The 17,968-nt window shown below is 30.7% G+C and overlaps 1 protein-coding gene across 1 annotated transcript; it reads left to right on the top strand.

The window, feature by feature from the left end:
* Window positions 1-5,824: 5,824 nt before the first annotated feature.
* Window positions 5,825-8,382, top strand: LOC108208827 (protein NRT1/ PTR FAMILY 6.3). The gene is made up of 5 exons (XM_017379389.2): window positions 5,825-6,027; window positions 6,134-6,311; window positions 6,451-6,490; window positions 6,579-7,144; window positions 7,238-8,382. The coding sequence occupies exons 1-5, from the start codon at window positions 5,913-5,915 to the stop codon at window positions 8,118-8,120; spliced, it is 1,782 nt and encodes a 593-aa protein (XP_017234878.1). The 5' UTR covers window positions 5,825-5,912; the 3' UTR covers window positions 8,121-8,382.
* The last annotated feature ends 9,586 nt before the right edge of the window (window positions 8,383-17,968 follow it).

Genomic DNA, 17,968 nt, shown 5'->3' with positions numbered 1-17,968 from the left:
TACTGCTTGAGCTCATATTTGAAGGTACTTGTTTGATATTTTTAATGACTTTAGTGACCATCTTGATACCGTTTTCAGTTCAGTGACCACCTTGATACATTAAGCTCACTTCAGTGACCAACTAGATAATTATCCTTTGAATTATATCAGGACTGTCGTGAGATTGTGATAACAAAAACACAATTTAACTTGTATTTTGAAAATTTACTCAAAAAATAAACTACAATATTTTGAAATTTTTGGACCGGCGCAAGTTATTATATTTAAAATTTAATGTACCAATTCATCTTAGATGAAGGAAAAGGAACTCCAAATTAGGTGATAACCAGATAAGCAGACATGTGCGCATAAAATAATACGAGTCCAGCATAAATGCAGACATGATCGTGTGCACTTCATATTAAATCTTGTTCTTTGTTCATGTGTGACTATATACCTTCACCGATCAAAACCTCCTTTCTCCGATAGCTGCTGTGTTTTGATCAGCTCAGAACCTTCTTTGACAAATACCACCTCTCACTCCCTCCCCTGCATGCATAATTGGTGGGTTACAAGCATGATCTATTTCTTCTTCTTTTTAATGATTTATAAATCTTAACTCATTTATTATTTATAAAATTATAATCCACATTTTCACATTAATAATTATTAATCTTTTTTAAACTTAGCAGAGAATAAAAGTTTAATATGGGAATATATGGGAGCTTAGCATGTATTTTACATATAAGCAGATATTCTCTTCACTAAAATAAATTTATTATCTGTTTCGACTTTCGAGTAATTTAACTTCATTTTTTTATACATTTTTTTTGAGGATGCTGCTCAATTTTATATTAGAAAACTTTCTAAAAATTATAAATTTATATAATATAAAAATTAAGCTCATTCTCTTTCTAATTCATTAATTGATTATTAGGAATTTTAGCATTTCACACTATTTTATATACTACTCTATATAGTACTTTTATAAATTTGTATAACCAATTTTAATATAAAGAATTGATAGGAAAGTTTAACAACATCACTCATCACTAAGTTATCGTCAAAATTTTCTTTTATTCAAATAAAAAAGATAAATTCGAAACTATCAAGAAAAATTTGTCTGGATAGTATATATACAGGAAGTCGAGTTTTACACAAATATCAAGTCCATATTTTTTCTTCCTTCAATTGTTAGATAAAACTTTTTCACTAAGAAAAATGGATATGAAAATATAAACTTGTATATGCCTATATCGAGAAAACAGAATAATTAAAGCATTAAATTAATTAAAGCACTCTAATTTCCTTTTAATTTCTTGACGCTTTGTAGACGAATCACCTAAAGATAATATATACGCCAAATGCCGTTATGCTAAGATACAAGGAGAATCAAACAAGCTGACGTGCGTTAGTTTGATTACGGTTATTAGCATAAAACAATGCGATAAAAAAATATACACCTGTCAAGTCATGTATGGTTGAAATTGTCACTTGAAGATCCCGAAAAGGCACAACAAAAATGGAAATTATAATGGGCAATAATAGACTAAAAATAGTAATACTTTATCCAAGATTCTCTTAGTTTAGTCTTCATCGGTGTTTATCTGTAACATATACTTCACGAGTATGCAATTTCGAGATTGCATGTACCGTAGTAAAATAAGCATGTCAACGCATCAATTCGTTTATAAATAGAAATGTTCTAGTTAAGTGTATATATTTAGTCCGAAGTGTGCATTCTATTATGACACTGCTAACGTTGCGATTCTGTGAAGCTCGAGATTGGGGACGCTTATCCATGATACAAAAGTGACCCTAAATTTATAATACTTTATATGTTCTCCGCATACTACAAGACTTGTGTAGAATTTTTCTGGCAATTTCCATTTCCTAGTTATCATTTTTATACAAAGCCATTTTCTGAGAAAAATATATAATATGATGATCGGTCTTTATAGAAAAAGAGGTGACATCGTTTTTTTAATGTGACATGATTTAACCCGATCATCAAGATCGTCGGTTATAAATTTAACATGATATGTTTGTTATGATTTTCGATATAAATTCTGTTTCTAAAACTTTTTGAATAGGATATTTATATTATCATTCTAAAAAAAAAGGATATTTATAAGAGTAAAGTGCAAGATGTGTACCTGAAGTTACACCTTTATGCACTTTGTGTACCTCAGTTTTTGAATATAGCAAAGTGTGTATCTCTAGTTTCAACATTCATACATTGCGTGTATTTCTGTTAAAAAATTTTAACAGAGTTAGTGGTGAGGGGCAACAGTGACAATTACCTGACTAACCGCGTGTCCATGTGGCATGTACTGCATCAGTGCATCTGCTCTATCAACCAAGTAAGCAAAGCAAAATCAAGGTTTTCTTCTTCGTTTTTATAAATATTTAAAAACTAAATTTTGTTCAGATTTTTCTTTGACATAATTTGTAAAATTATTTTTTTTATAAAAATCCTATACCAGTTAAAGCTGTCCCACTATATAAACAATTAGGATGACGGAATTATATTTTATAGAAACATTAGATTACATGTCGAGTGGTGAATAAAAAACATATAAAAATTAAAGTATGTACCAAGCAGTGAATAAAAAACGTATACAAATGAGGAGGACACAAGGAGTATATTATATTAGAACTAGAAAATGGTATATATTTATTTTATAGAATTTTTTGATAATTTTATTTTTTTAGAGTTCTGAAAATAAAAAAATCATCAAATAATATAAAATCTATTTACTTATATCTTTGACGACCTAACTTGACAAATAAATTATAATTTAAAATATAATCTTCTTTAATAATATATTTAATTAATAAATTAGTGTAAAAATTATTAGATTTAAGTGTATTCAATATTATTTTTTCAAAATTCTCTCATTAATATAATAGATATCTATATAAATTATTATCATACATTTCACAAAATAATTAATGTTTGGAATTTTTTTATGGAATACATATTTGTAATTAGTAATTGGTATCCACAAGTATAATATATATAATTATTACTCCCAATGTTCCCCTAATTGTTTATCTTGGTAGACGAGATTTAACATGCATTTTAAAACTCCTATAAAAATAATTTCACAAATTACGTTAAAAACATTTTTAATTCAATAAATTTTTTGGCTAATTATTTCATAAATATAATAGGTATTTATATACATTATTATTTATCATCATAAATTTTACAAAGAAGTTAATATTTGAAAATTTTTATGAAATAAATGTTTGTACTTAGAAATCAGGATCCAAAAATATGATATACATTATTAATTACTATTTCCTCCGTCACTCTAATTATTTATATTGTGGGGCATATTTAACACGCATTTTTAGAATTCTTATAAAAAATAATTTTACAAATTGTGTAAAAGAAAAATCTGAATAAAATTTAGTTTTTAAATATTTAAAATAAAAAAAAATGAAAACCTTGATTTTGCTTTGCTTGCTTGTTTGGGAGAGCAGAATAGCAGATACACTGATGCAGTACATGGACAGGGCGCTAGTCAATTACCACTGTTGTCTCTCACCACTAACTCTGTTAGAGATTTTTAACGGAAATACACACAATGCACGAATCTTGAAACTGTAAGTACACACTTTGCTATATTCAAAAACTGAGGTACACAAAGTGCACAAAGGTGTAACACATCTTACACTTTACTCTATTTATAATACGTTTGATCTTGGACGACTTATTTTTGTTGCATCTTTGACCCGACGGTCTAGACTGCCGATCGGTTATTTACTTTTTGTAAAAATCAGTTTTGTTATTTTGTCGTTTGACGAGAAAGGTGTAAAATTATTATTACTTTTAAGAAAGTGTGAATAAATACATTCAATATTCTCGTATATAGTAATTTTACGCATGTCACTTTTCATACAGGATATAAATAAATTAAATTAAATTAATTAACTTATAGAATCATCAATTGAAATTTAGGCAAAATCATTCGTTTCCTCGTGACTATTTGTGCTTAACATGATTCAATCATGTAGTTAGATTAAGGGCCAAATTTGTGGATTGTGATCACATTAAAATTTACGCTATAAATTATATTTAATTTGCCACTAATACAACTTAACTACGTAAGCACTCACAAGAATAATAAAACAAACACAAAGAAACAAAGTCACTATGAATAATTAAATTCCCTTTTGTAAAAAATGGCGGTGGCATCACGGGACAAAATCGATAGTGCTTATCAAGTGTGTTTAACAAGAGATTGATTTAATTAAATTAATTATCATTGGCCTGAGTTTGTCAAGGGTTTAAGAACCATATATTGCATTTGCGGATAGGGTTTCTGCATGGCCTGCGGGTTTTTTAAACTCTCGAAATTAGAAAAATATTCTAATTTTTTACTTGTAATTGTAATATTCTCAGAGTTTCTTACCATTTTTATATACATAAAAAAGAAAACTTACCATTTTAGTTTTTTTATGCGTAAAGGCATATAGCTCATTCATTTCTTCTTTTTTTTTTTTGCCACGCTCATGCATAATTTTGAGGCAACAATAATTCAACTATTCAAGGTAAAACGGATCAAGTCTGCATGGAGTAGTACTAGCAAGGAATATCTAAAATTCCCTTTACTTTATTTTTCTTGAATGTATAACTAGAAAGACTTTTTCTTGAATAAAGGAACAAATAAATTGCTTCAATTTTTTATATTTCAAAGTTATATAAAAATAGTGTAAAATAAAAACTGATCTCATCTTCTAGTTTTATATATAATTCACTATCTAATAAATTAAAGAATATTAATTTCATTATTTTATATATTTTTTGATATAATGTTCAATATCAAGTTAAGAATTTGATCGACAAAAGGATTACATGTAAGCATGTATCAACCACTCAATTTTGTGTTTTGATCTGGACTAGCCCGTTAATGAAATTCAATAATGTATACTACGCATTATTCTATGTCGTTTGAACCACCAAAGGTGAACAAACTTTCACCAGGGATTAAGACTTCTATTGTTGCTTTGTCTCAGTTAAATTTGTTTGTCAAGTTAAGAGGATAAAACTGTTACTATTGTTGCAATTATTCTATGGATAGACATCCAGTTGTTAGAAGACAACATATATGGCTGTCCATCAAACTTTCTGCAATTCTATTTTATTAGCTGTGAATTATATGATTGTGTACCCTCTATAATGCACATGGATCCTTTTAACAAGTATACAAATGGTTCTACACAGGAAACACAAACAGACTGTTTTAACAATTACACAAACCAGTTGGCTACTTACTCTCATTGTTTCCAGATATTCCTCTCTGTTCCCTCCTCTCAGAATCAAATATTTTCTAAATCGTAATCTCAGTTCCTCCTCTCTTTCCATATGTATACCAAGATACATACATGTTTATATGCATTCATGTTCCTCAATTAGTATCATGCCGCGATTAATGTTTAGTAATGTATTGTGGAACCTGATATTTATCGACAATTCTAATGGCATTTCTATCGCTCCTTTTAGAGGATGTCGAGTTTTCAGATCTTGCCGGAAACGGGAGACACACGTGAATATGTTTAGCAATAAAAAATATGACAATTCAAATAAAACGAAATTTCTAAATGTGGACGAAGCTCGAAATTGAATAAATTTGACCCTTGGAGTATTTTGAATAAGCACCGGTTTGTCAACCAGCCAGTGATGAAATTCGAAAATAGAATTGTTAGCCGAATTAGTGGAGTGGAGATGATGAATCGAGCTTAATTTTTGCTTAATATAATAGCATAGATTAATAGATAAATCAACAGGGTCACCCAGCTAGTTCCATAACCACAGTATAAAAAGCACACTTCATAAGCTCAAACGTCAAACCTTGTGACTCATTTGTCTATACCCCTTAACTACAATTTCCCACTTCTCCATAATTTCTTGAGTCCAACCGATGGCATTACCCGAAACTCAAGCAGACAAAACTCTCCAAGATGCGTGGGACTACAAAGGCCGTCCCGCCGTCCGGTCCACCACCGGTGGCTGGACCGCAGCTGCTATGATCCTAGGTTCATAATTAACCTTTTTCCATTTAGTTCTAATCCGTCATTCTTTTTTAGCAGCAATGTTGGATAAATATTTGCCTAATTTTCGATATCGTATTGTTGTTTACAGGAGTGGAAGCATGCGAAAGGCTGACGACGCTAGGCATTGCGGTGAACTTGGTGACATACTTAACAAGTACGATGCATTTAGGCAGCGCTAGCTCCGCCAACACCGTCACGAATTTCCTCGGGACTTCCTTTATGCTTTGTTTGCTTGGCGGCTTCGTTGCTGACACTTACCTCGGAAGGTAACTCGTTAATCTCACTGTTACATATTTTAGAAGTCACTTAATTATTATTTTCTAATTTAGCAAGTAGTTTATGTCTATTTGTTAATCTCGCAGATAATTAATAACATGTCTTTATACTTGTTTATATCTACGATAGGTACCTCACCGTTGCCATATTTGCCACAGTTCAAGGAATTGTAAGTCGAACTCAAATTGGACTAATTTTTATGAACTGACGAAGTTACAATATTAATTAGTTTTTTCTTTTTGGATTTAATTATTTAGGGTGTGACAGTTCTGACGATCTCAACCACAATCCCGAGTCTCCGTCCTCCTAAATGTATACCGGGTTCACCATCATGTGAATCTGCACACGGCATGCAACTAGTTGTTCTCTTCACGGCCTTGTATCTCACTGCACTCGGAACCGGTGGATTAAAATCTAGCGTTTCGGGGTTCGGTTCGGACCAGTTCGACGAAACAAACAAAGATGAGCAGAAAATAATGACAAGTTTTTTCAGCTGGTTCTTTTTCTTCATAAGTATTGGCTCGCTAGCCGCTGTGTCAGTGTTTGTTTACATCCAAGATAATCTCGGGAGGCGCTGGGGTTACGGTATTTGCGCTTGCGCAATTGTTTTGGGGATTTCGGTGTTTTTATCAGGTACGAAAAGATACAGGTTCAAGAAACTCGTTGGCAGCCCGTTAACTCAGATTGCAACCGTCTTTGTCGCTGCCTGGAGGAAGAAAAATATGGAAGTGCCTTCCGATTTATCACTTTTGTTCGATATTGATGACATCGAAAATGAAGGATCCAAGAAGAAGCAGAGGCTCCCGCATAGTAAGCAGTTTCGGTAAGCAATTATCAATAGACAACATTTTTTCGCGACAAGATATTAGATAAAATAATTCGATAGACTGAACAATATTGTGTATTCTTGATTCAGCTTCTTGGATAAGGCTGCCATCATAGACACCAACAACAAAACGAATGCAAACACGTCTAATGCGGAAGATAAATGGTCTCTTTCGACTTTAACAGACGTCGAAGAAGTAAAAATGGTGATTCGAATGTTACCAATTTGGGCTACCACAATAATGTTTTGGACAGTTCATGCCCAAATGACCACATTTTCAGTGTCACAGGCCACAACTCTAAACCGTCACATTGGGAAATCTTTCCAGATTCCCCCGGCAGCCATGACTTCTTTCTTCGTCGGTAGCACCCTCTTGACTGTCCCTATTTACGACCGCCTCATCGCTCCTTACGCCAAAAAAATGCTTAAAAATCCCCAAGGCTTAAGCCCGTTACAGAGAATCGGGGTCGGCCTCACCCTCTCAGTCCTCGGCATGGTTGCTGCAGCATTGACCGAAATAAACCGATTAAACATCGCACGAGAACATAACCTGGTTCATACTCATAACGCCGTGTTGCCCGCAACTGTTTTCTGGCTAATCCCGCAGTTCATCTTGGTGGGTGCTGGAGAGGCGTTTACGTATATCGGGCAGCTAGCTTTCTTTCTCAAGGAGTGTCCTAAAGGGATGAAGACAATGAGCACGGGTCTATTTTTGAGCACACTTTCACTAGGGTTTTTCTTCAGCTCCGTATTGGTTACGATCGTTCACAAGATTACAGGGAAAAACAAGCCGTGGCTAGCTGATAATCTGAACGAAGGAAAGCTCTATAACTTCTACTGGCTGCTGGCGGTTTTGAGTGCTTTGAACATGGTGCTATTTTTGTTTGCGGCAAATTGGTATGTGTACAAAGACAAGAGACTTGCTGAAGTGGGAATCGAACTGGAAGAGGAAGAAGCTATTGTTCACCACTAAAAATAAGTTTTAAGTTTTATTTTTGTATTCGTCATAAAAAAAGTTTTATTTTTGTATAAACTTAAAGAATTTACTGTTTGTAAGATTGTTTAGCAATATTGTACAAATAATAAGGGAGTGTAGTTGATCTCATCCACCAATGGAATGGGAAGGTGAGAGATGGAATTATGCAGGGATATACACGTACGTATCCTTGATGTAAAACTTTTGTGCCGAATAATTAGTTGGGCTTCAGGTCCAGGATTAGAGCGTGTTTCAGGAAGTTTACACTATGACATGTGCGACTTAATATATGAAATATGTAATTAAAAGTAATTTTATATTATAGATAATTTACGAGTTGTTAAAATAATAATTAAATTTATTTTTGTAGTTGAAATTAATTTTTACTACAGATACATAAAAATAAAATAAGCTAATTAATAAATTTTAACAAGTTTATAACTTGTTTGTAATTTTAAGTAGCTTATTAACACAAATAATATTTTTTTACTTAAAATAAAATAACTTAAAATCGGGATAAATAAACGTGACAAACAAGCTCTTAATCTCAATCAAGCGACTTGCTGCATTTTTCCACATCAAAGTTATGATTTAAACTAGTCTATTCTTTTTATTTTGTATGATAAATTTTAATTTTAAATAAAATAAGAAAATTGGTCTCACGTGGATTTCAAATTGTTGTAGAGCTTATTCGTCTGAGTTTAATTTTTTTGTGATTTTAAATTAAACAATATTTATTTATAAAATAAGAAGCTGAATTAAAAATAAAAATAATTCAGAAACTGAATTAAAAACGTAAGTTGTTAGGATATATTTCTTTAAACAGTTTTTTTTATTTTTATAAGTTTTAATGAAAATCAAAATCATCATTCAAATCAGTAATTTATAAAATTTATTTTTATTATTATATTTTTAATAACCTATAAATCACTAATAATACAAAATTATTGATAACTTAAGCATTACACTTTTCACATCAAATCATTATAAATAAATCCTAATTTAAATATATATCAAATGGGCTCATATTGTTTGTTCTGTTTGACGGTTGATAAATATGGGCTCATGTGGCTGTTTAGTTTACTCCTAAACTGGACTCTCAATATCGCTGGTTGCTAGGTTTCAGCATTATCAACATCACAGCAAGATTTGTTGAAATTTCTGAACAATCGGGATGTTTGTATACCTTCCGTTTTATTTCATAAATCACTTGAACTTTTGACGCATATACTTAGCACCTCCTCATAAATTTTTAGATTTATTTAATTTTATAATCAAATTAATCAAATTTTGATTAAATATTATACATAACATAAAAATTGAGATGTAAAAATCTTGTACCACTAAAAGGTTTATTTTATTTATTTTAATATGTATTTTACAAATTTTATAATTATAAATGGAAAAAATAAATTATAATCAACGGATATTCTAGTGTGGGGCACACACAAACAACCACTTTTGTTGGGGTGGAAGACTTTTATTGGCCAAAACCTCATTAATAATGATGGCCCCGCATATACACAAAACCAGTAAAAACCCTTCAACTCACCAAAAAATAGTTTTTAGCGTGCTAATGGCATACACTACAAAGACCCTATAATCAATATTCGGTTAATTAGTAAAAAAAATTAACAAAATAAAAAACTTCATTAAAACGTAGCATGATCTTGCTTACTTGATTGCCGGCTGCGTTCGTTATTATTGCCTTAATTAAAACGAATAGAAAAATATTCTGCGACGTGGATAAGAGTGTGCTAGCTGCTCAGTAATGGTAGAATATATCTTAGTATATACATTCTTCAAATTAGTGCGACTGCATCTGCAGACCATCTCTTTTTACAATATCTACTAAATAACAGCAATAATGCAATTAAAAAATGTTAAAGTAATACAATACACCAATAATACATCTCAGGAACTGGACATCTTAGCTAGGGTTACAACATTCGTTGACTAAACATCCCGATTGTGGGGTGTACTATAATTCAGTTTAACCAATCAAAACCTCTCTTCGCCGATAGGGTTTCATAAGATCCTGAGCTTCTTTCACACATATGTAGCTTATTTTATCCCAAGTGTTAGTATACGTGACAGATAATATGTGTAATCACGTCAATCAGCCGGTCTGGGTTATTTATATATTCCTTCCGCCCTATCAAATTTTTTCTCAGAGATTAAGAAACATATTAATCACAACATCATGAATAAATAAAGTGAATACAAAAATGAAACCAATATTTTTAGAAAAAATGGATAAAAGATTGAGTTTTATTGATATTTAATTAATAGAGCAGAAAATATCAGAATTTCTTTTACATGTGTAGCTTACTTGATACCAAAAATCAAACAAAGTTATTTGATATATCCCGTTTTCGGTTTAAAGCAGCTAACGAGAGAAAGATAAGATGTAAAGAGTTTCAAAAAGACCCCTGTATAGTACATTATTATAATATGCTAGTGACAAATTCACATATAATAGATAAATCGAATAAAAATATATACTTGTAATATTTATTTTACAAAGTACATATGTTCCAAAACTGTGTGAAAATATAAATGATAAAACATATTTTAAAAATCTTAAAAATAATTGTTTTATAAAATAAATATGTTCCAAATTTGAAATTAAATATATGTTCCATTCAATATTAGTTTCATTTATATATAATAAGTGAGAAGTTTGAGGAACTAGACTTCCTACATTTGCGTATAACAGGCGGACCATTTTATAGAGAGATGGTTTGTTCTGAAACCAGAGTACGTGTTCAAATTTGACTGCAATTTAAATGGAGTATCAGAATAAGTGAATGGGACAATTAGTTAAGGTTTTTGCGTAGAATTTAGAAGAATGTGGTTTTCTATTGACGTTCTTTAGACTTTAGTAATTGTTCATATATTGGGTTCTCTCTTATCGAGAGATTTAATTCAACATTTAAAAATTACACATATGACAAAGATATAAATGGTCTCCACGTTTTAAAAAAATGAACTTTACTCGTATATATATATATCTGAGAAATAATCTTTATAATCATATATCATATATCACGTCACCACTAAACTGGATCAAGTTTGAACGATCTTATTGACGTGTCATAAAAATGATGTCAATTTATGTTATGCTGCCCTGAAAATTTACTAACTATTTTTCATCAACTTTAGTTCTCACATATTAAAATGGTTAGATTATGTGTCATTGATTGTGATCTTTTTTGTCCTGCACTGTCGTACGTGTATATTTGTATTTATAACGTTGATGCAAATATAGTAATTCTTCCCCAAGGCTGGGGCCGCTTATCCCCGGTACAAAAAGTGACCCAGAGTTTATAATATTATAATCCTTGATTAATTTATAAATTATCTCGAATTTTCACCAAGACGAACGTAAGCACAGACTCAGAAAACGAGCACAAAAAAGAACAAGACAAAGTCACTGTGTATATATTCTCTTTCGTGAAATTGTGACCTCACCGGAAGTCATGATCTTTTTAAAAAATATTTTTAAAGATTAAAAAAATTTGTAAAAGAATATTAATTACCTTCATCATTAGCGTGCCCAAAGTATATGAACCATATATTACGGATAGGGTTTAAGCAACGTGTCAAGATTTTTAAGGGCCTGAAGGAAATTACAATTTTCGCACCGCCTATAAGATTGACTTAATTGTTAAATAGATCATAAATATTTTTTTTAAAGCATTTATTTTGTGTAAATTGTAATCCTTTTTCAATCATTTATTACAAACGCATGTACTTCAAGTTAAAGTGCAACCTCAAAGTTAATAATTTATAGTGTAGGATAGATGAGTCATCATCATCTTTGATTGAGCACTTGTTTAGTTCATGTTCTTATCTCGGCTTGTTGATAATTCAATAACTCATAATATTTAATTAATTGTATTTTGATGTGTAGAGAAGACAATGGTAGCCGGATGGCCAATTGATTACTTGCATGTCTCGATCCAGTTGAAATTTGCTCCACTAAAACGGAGTTTAATCATGTCATTACTTTTGTATTCATTCCGAATTCATGTGTTTTATCTCCTTTCTGTCTATATCCCGTCACTTTTACGTGAATATAAGTTGGGGAAATTTTGTGGAAACTTCTTAGAATGCATGGTTCATAATGTTAGAAAATTGAAGTGGTTGAGATTGAAAGTCTACCACCGAGGCAATTACCTCTTGTACATACTAATTATCTCGTTTTGTTACTGTATATATTTTATATAAAGAAAATGTTAGTTTTTTCAAAAATTATTTTTATTTTTTAAATTTTTTTTTAAAATTCTAGTTAACGATTTTTGGCTGTTCCATTTACATTAATAATAATGGAATCTCCTGTATGCATAATCATCTAATTAAAATTATTAATTTATTTAATACATTATTTGAGAAAAATTAGAATAATATTTGAGTACGTAGTTTTAGTCTTGGAAAATAGTAAATATCCTAAAAAGGGTTCCTAAAAATATCTTAAACCTATGACAGATGATGTTACAAATTACAATCACTAATCCGCGGTAATATTTAGAGCCTGCAAGAAATATTTTAAGCCACTTGAAAAAACCTAATATTTTTAAGAGGTAATTGCATATCGCACCCCCTAAGTATCATTCAAAAACGATAGAGTACCGATACTTTAAGAAACTCAACTCGCACCCCTTATCTTTACTTTTCAAAACCGATATGCACCCCCTGCCGTTAACTTCCGTTAACTCAGTGCACTCCGTTAAGTCAGTATATATATAATTGCAATTCGGACCCCCTAACTTACGTTCAAAAACGATATTGTAACCATATTTTTGAAAACTCGAATCGCACCACCTATTTTTACATCTCAGGAACGATACGCACTCCCTCCGTTAAATTCCGCTACCTTCCGTTAAAATTCTCCCCCGTCTCAATTTACATGTCTCTTTTGCTTTTTGAGGAGTTAAATTGACTAATTTTTTACCAACTATTTGAAAATATGTATTTATTATTTTAAAAAATAGAAATTTACATATTAAAATAGACTAGATACCTCTATTAAAACAGGCTAGAAAGTATATTTTAATATGTAAATTTCTATTTCCCAAAATAATAAATAAATATTTTTTTAATAGTTGGTAAAAAATTAGTCAATTTGACAAGGGACATGTAAATTGAGACGGAGGAGTATTTTAACGGAAGGTAACGGAATTCAACGGTGGAGGAGGTGCGTATCGTTGTAAAGATAGGTGGTGAGATTTGGGTTTCCAAAAGTACAGGTATAATATCGTTTTTGAACGTAAGTTAGTTATAATGTGCTTTTTATATAAGCCTCTTGTCGTTTAATCAAAAAGTAAATCTATCCTATTTTGATAGAGGTAAATAGTAGGGGGTCCGAATTGCAATTACCTCTATTATTTGTGAAATTCGGACCCTCTATTATTTGCGAAAACAAATAGACTAGATTTACTTTTTGATGATATTTTTTTTTAAATTTTTGTTTAATTAAGTTATCCCCAAGTCAAAATGATTTTACATATTGAATGATTTTAAATTTTTAGTGACATGTGTATTAGGTACTTAAAATATACACTATTTTAAATATAAAAAATAAATATCATGTGATATTTATTATAAATAAATACATAAATTTATTTATTGATTAAAATATATAAATTTTAATTATTTTGTTTGGAAAAATTGATCAAAAAAATTTAAAAAAATATCATCAAAAATTAAATCTAGTCTATTTTAATATGTAACTTTATATTTTCTAAAATAATAAATACATATTTTCAAATAGTTCGTAAAAAATTAGTCAATTTAACTCCTCAAAAAGCAAAAGGGACATGTAAATTGAGACGGGGGAGAATTTTAACGAAGGTAGCGGAATTTAACGGAGGGGGTGCGTATCGTTCCTGAGATGTAAAAATAGGTGGTGCGATTCGAGTTTTCAAAAATATGGATACCATATCGTTTTTGAACGTAAGTTAGGGTAGGGGTGATCGCGGTCCGGTTTGGTTCGGGTTGGAGGTAGAACCGGAACCAAACCATATATTAGCGGTTTTTTATAATCTCAAACCAACCCGCGACCCGCAAACCAATTAACCCGGACCAAGCGGTGCGGTTTTTAATGGTTCGGTTAAGCGGATTGATCGGTTTATGACTAAGGCTTATAATCAGAAATGAGAATTCATGAATAATACTAGAAAATAGAGGATCATTTTGTCTCAATTTACATAATTTCACATAGTTAAATTAAAATACAAATTTTAGTCTAATAAAATGCATAAAGTTGAACCGAAGTCGTGGAATACCAAATTGATATGACTTGTAGTTGGTATTGATAAGGTAAGCAACTAGACAACCTAGCAAGTATAAACTAAAAAATTAATATATTTATGTAAAACTAATATTTTGTATATATATAATATTAAATATTTATATTATATATATACACATGCGGTTCGGTTTTATAACGGGTTGGTTTAATATAAAACCGAAACCAACCCACAAACCACGGTTTTTTAAATTAGTCGAACCGAAACCGTAAACCTCATTTCGGTTTCGGTTTGGATCGGATTAATATCGGATTGGTTTATGTGGATTTTGCGGTTTAAACCAGACCGTGATCACCCCTAAGTTAGGGGGTCCGAATTGCAATTATATATATACTGACTTAACGGAGTGCACTGAGTTAACGGAAGTTAACGGCAGGGGGTGCATATCGGTTTTGAAAAGTAAAGATAAGGGGTGCGAGTTGAGTTTCTTAAAGTATCGGTACTCTATCGTTTTTGAACGATACTTAGAGGGTGCGATATGCAATTACCTCTATTTTTAAATTTGTGTCGGAATGTATATACAAAATGTAAATTTATGTAATAAATAAGAAAATGACGCTGTATAAAATATAGCTTAATCTCACAAGTATATTGAAAATAATTTGTTTTAATTTAATATTTATATGGTGAAAGTTAGTATCATCGCTCGGCCGCTGGACATGTGTTATTAACTTTTTATGTGATAAAATAATAGCATCGCTTTACTTAGTAATTTATCAGATTTATTTTTTAATATTTTATAAGTTTTTTTCTTGGAAATATAATATTATATAAGTTATTTATAACTTAAAATTATCTAACCAAATACAAATTTTATTTTATTTTCAAACTAATCATAATAAGCAATTATAAATCAGCTATAGATATTACTATTCTAAATTTACATCGCTGGCAAATATTTTTAACTTTGTTGATTCGATACCTAGCAAAAAGACTTTGTTGATTCAGTGCTAGTTACCTGGTAGAAATATCTGCGGTCGATCCTGCTGGTAAGAAGACAACATATATAGGCTGTCAATCATAATATCTGCAAATTGTATGTATTAGTGGGAATATATGATCGTGTACTCTGTATAATGCACATGGATCCTATAAGATTTTGCTCATGTCCCGATCATTTTTTACAATTTTTCCAATTGTCTTATCAATTTCTTTTTATTTTGAAATTTATCAAAAATAATAAATCTCATTATTTTCAATTTTTCTTCTTTTTTCACGCTATTTCTATTATAGTATCTTTTATTTTTTTTATACATTAAAAATATCAGAAGGAGGGAGTATAATTTTATACACGAAGCACAGACTGGTTTGGCAATTACAGGCACGGAGGCACCTGTTGACGGATTACCCTTTCTTTGTGGATATTTCTTTTCTGTTCCCAATCTTGATATCATAAAGTTCACTCATGTTCTCAGGTACTCATCGCACGTGCCGCAAAGATCGGATAACTGTATACATATACATACAATTATATTTTCTTTGCAGTGACCCCGAAAATTGAAATTCTTTGGACGCGATAAGATGGAGTTCGTAATCCACGTTCAACTGAAAAAAGAGATTTTAAAAGGAGATTGTGTTGAAATATAATATAAAATATATATGTGTGTGTTTTTTTAAATAATTTAAATTTTTAGATGAATTGATTTACAATAAGATCGATTGATCACTCCGCAAACAACAGGTTATGTGAAACATGTGGGTTAGTTAAAGTTAAGATGGTAAAGTTAGAATGATTGAAGAAATAACAATTATAGAAATGACAATTATATACATTTTCTTTAATCAACATTATTTTAGAGTACAAAATTCATTTCATTCACCTTCCATTCCATTCACTCCAAGTGAAGACAACCTAATAGAATATCGGTGTCACGGTGCTGTGGAAGTGTGGATGTATATATAACGGTTAAAAATAGCATAAATTTATGGGTTATCATTGAATAAGTATACGAAGAATATATTCATGTGTAATAATAATAATATATAAAAACTTCAATTAAACCAAGAGGTCAACATAATCCAAAGGAATGTAGGCACATGTCACCGTTGAAGCGCTAGTCGCGAAACGATAGCCACCTATATTTGTCATTGATTCCGTGTCTTGGAACCTTTTGAATCAAGGTTGCTGCTGATCTGTAGAACTTGAGGAAACGGAGTATACTAGGTTAAGTACGTCGCTGGTGTTGTGTGAGGGACTCTTCCTAGTTCAAAATCAATCATCAAATTTGACTCAATATCGTAAGAGGCCGTTTGGAAACATGCATTTCATTTCAAATAATAGATTTCAAATGACAGGATTTGAGTTGTCATTTCAAATTCTCAGAGTTATACCAATATTTGAATGTCTGGATTTCAAATGAAATCAAAATCTAAGTTCCCAAACAAGTTATTTAATCAAATCCAGAATTTCAAATGAAATCCTGGTTCCCAAACAGACCATAAGCGTTTTCAATATATTTGTCAAGGGGAAAAAAAGCATGATATGTAAGAATTCGGTAAATAATTTCAGTTTGTTAGTTTCTTGATAACTTAACGGATTCTTAATGAGTAATCTGCAATATTTACAAATGAATCACTTCCATGTGCCATTTCATACTTGTGTAGTTGCAAATTTTGGCTACTTAGGTGGTATCTAGACCGTTGATGAAAATGAGAACTAATAAGAACGGGAATGATATAAAATAATAAATATTATAATATAGGCGATTCAGTTATCTAATAAAAGTGAGATTTCTTTCTTACCAAAGAAATTACTCATTCGAATAATTATCACCACATTAGTATGAACCCCGCAGTTCCTTGGTTCTTCATGTTGATTTTTCATGATTGCTTGGAGGTGTAAGAACAAAAGTTCTAATTGACAAGTATAATCATCACACTAGTGAATTTTAAATTAATTACAATTATGACATGATTATCGAATACGTGTGGTGATTAAGGATTCAGACTCCATTTGATATTGCTCTTACATATAATAATAAATATATTTTTATCAGAATATGATAAAAATTGTTTGACATATCTAAAAATAATTTTTTCGACAATAGATTTCAATGATGAAAAGGTTGATTTTAGAAAAAGCGGTTCCTCCTTACTTTCGTATATAAAAAAAAAAAAAAAACTTTTTTAACTTTTACGATAAACGTATAGATTTTACTATCAAGTCTTAACAAAAGTATTATATTTTTAAAATTATAATCCAAAATATATAAATATCAGTAAAATATATTAAACAATTGAATACATTTTATAATAATACAGTAATACTTCTTTTACTAATAACTTTTATAACAGCTTTATCAACAACATGATACGAACATCACTATGTTAGTAATAGTCATCTCCGTGGGTCACGAATAATATGAGCCGAGAAGTATCTGGTTAGACTACAGTGATAGACACTGTTTTGTCAACCAGCTAATTAATAAAAAGTTTAAAGGCAACCTATGAACTAAAGTTCAAACCAAAAGAAGAAAAGAACGGCTAACTACCAAATTCGTGGAGAGGATGCATCGACAATAAGCCTGTAAT

This window comes from Daucus carota, chromosome 2 (assembly GCF_001625215.2).
Source record: "Daucus carota subsp. sativus chromosome 2, DH1 v3.0, whole genome shotgun sequence".
Taxonomy (NCBI): domain Eukaryota; kingdom Viridiplantae; phylum Streptophyta; class Magnoliopsida; order Apiales; family Apiaceae; genus Daucus; species Daucus carota.
The sequence above is the reverse complement of the archived record's forward strand: the minus strand, read 5'-3'. Positions and strand labels throughout refer to the sequence as shown.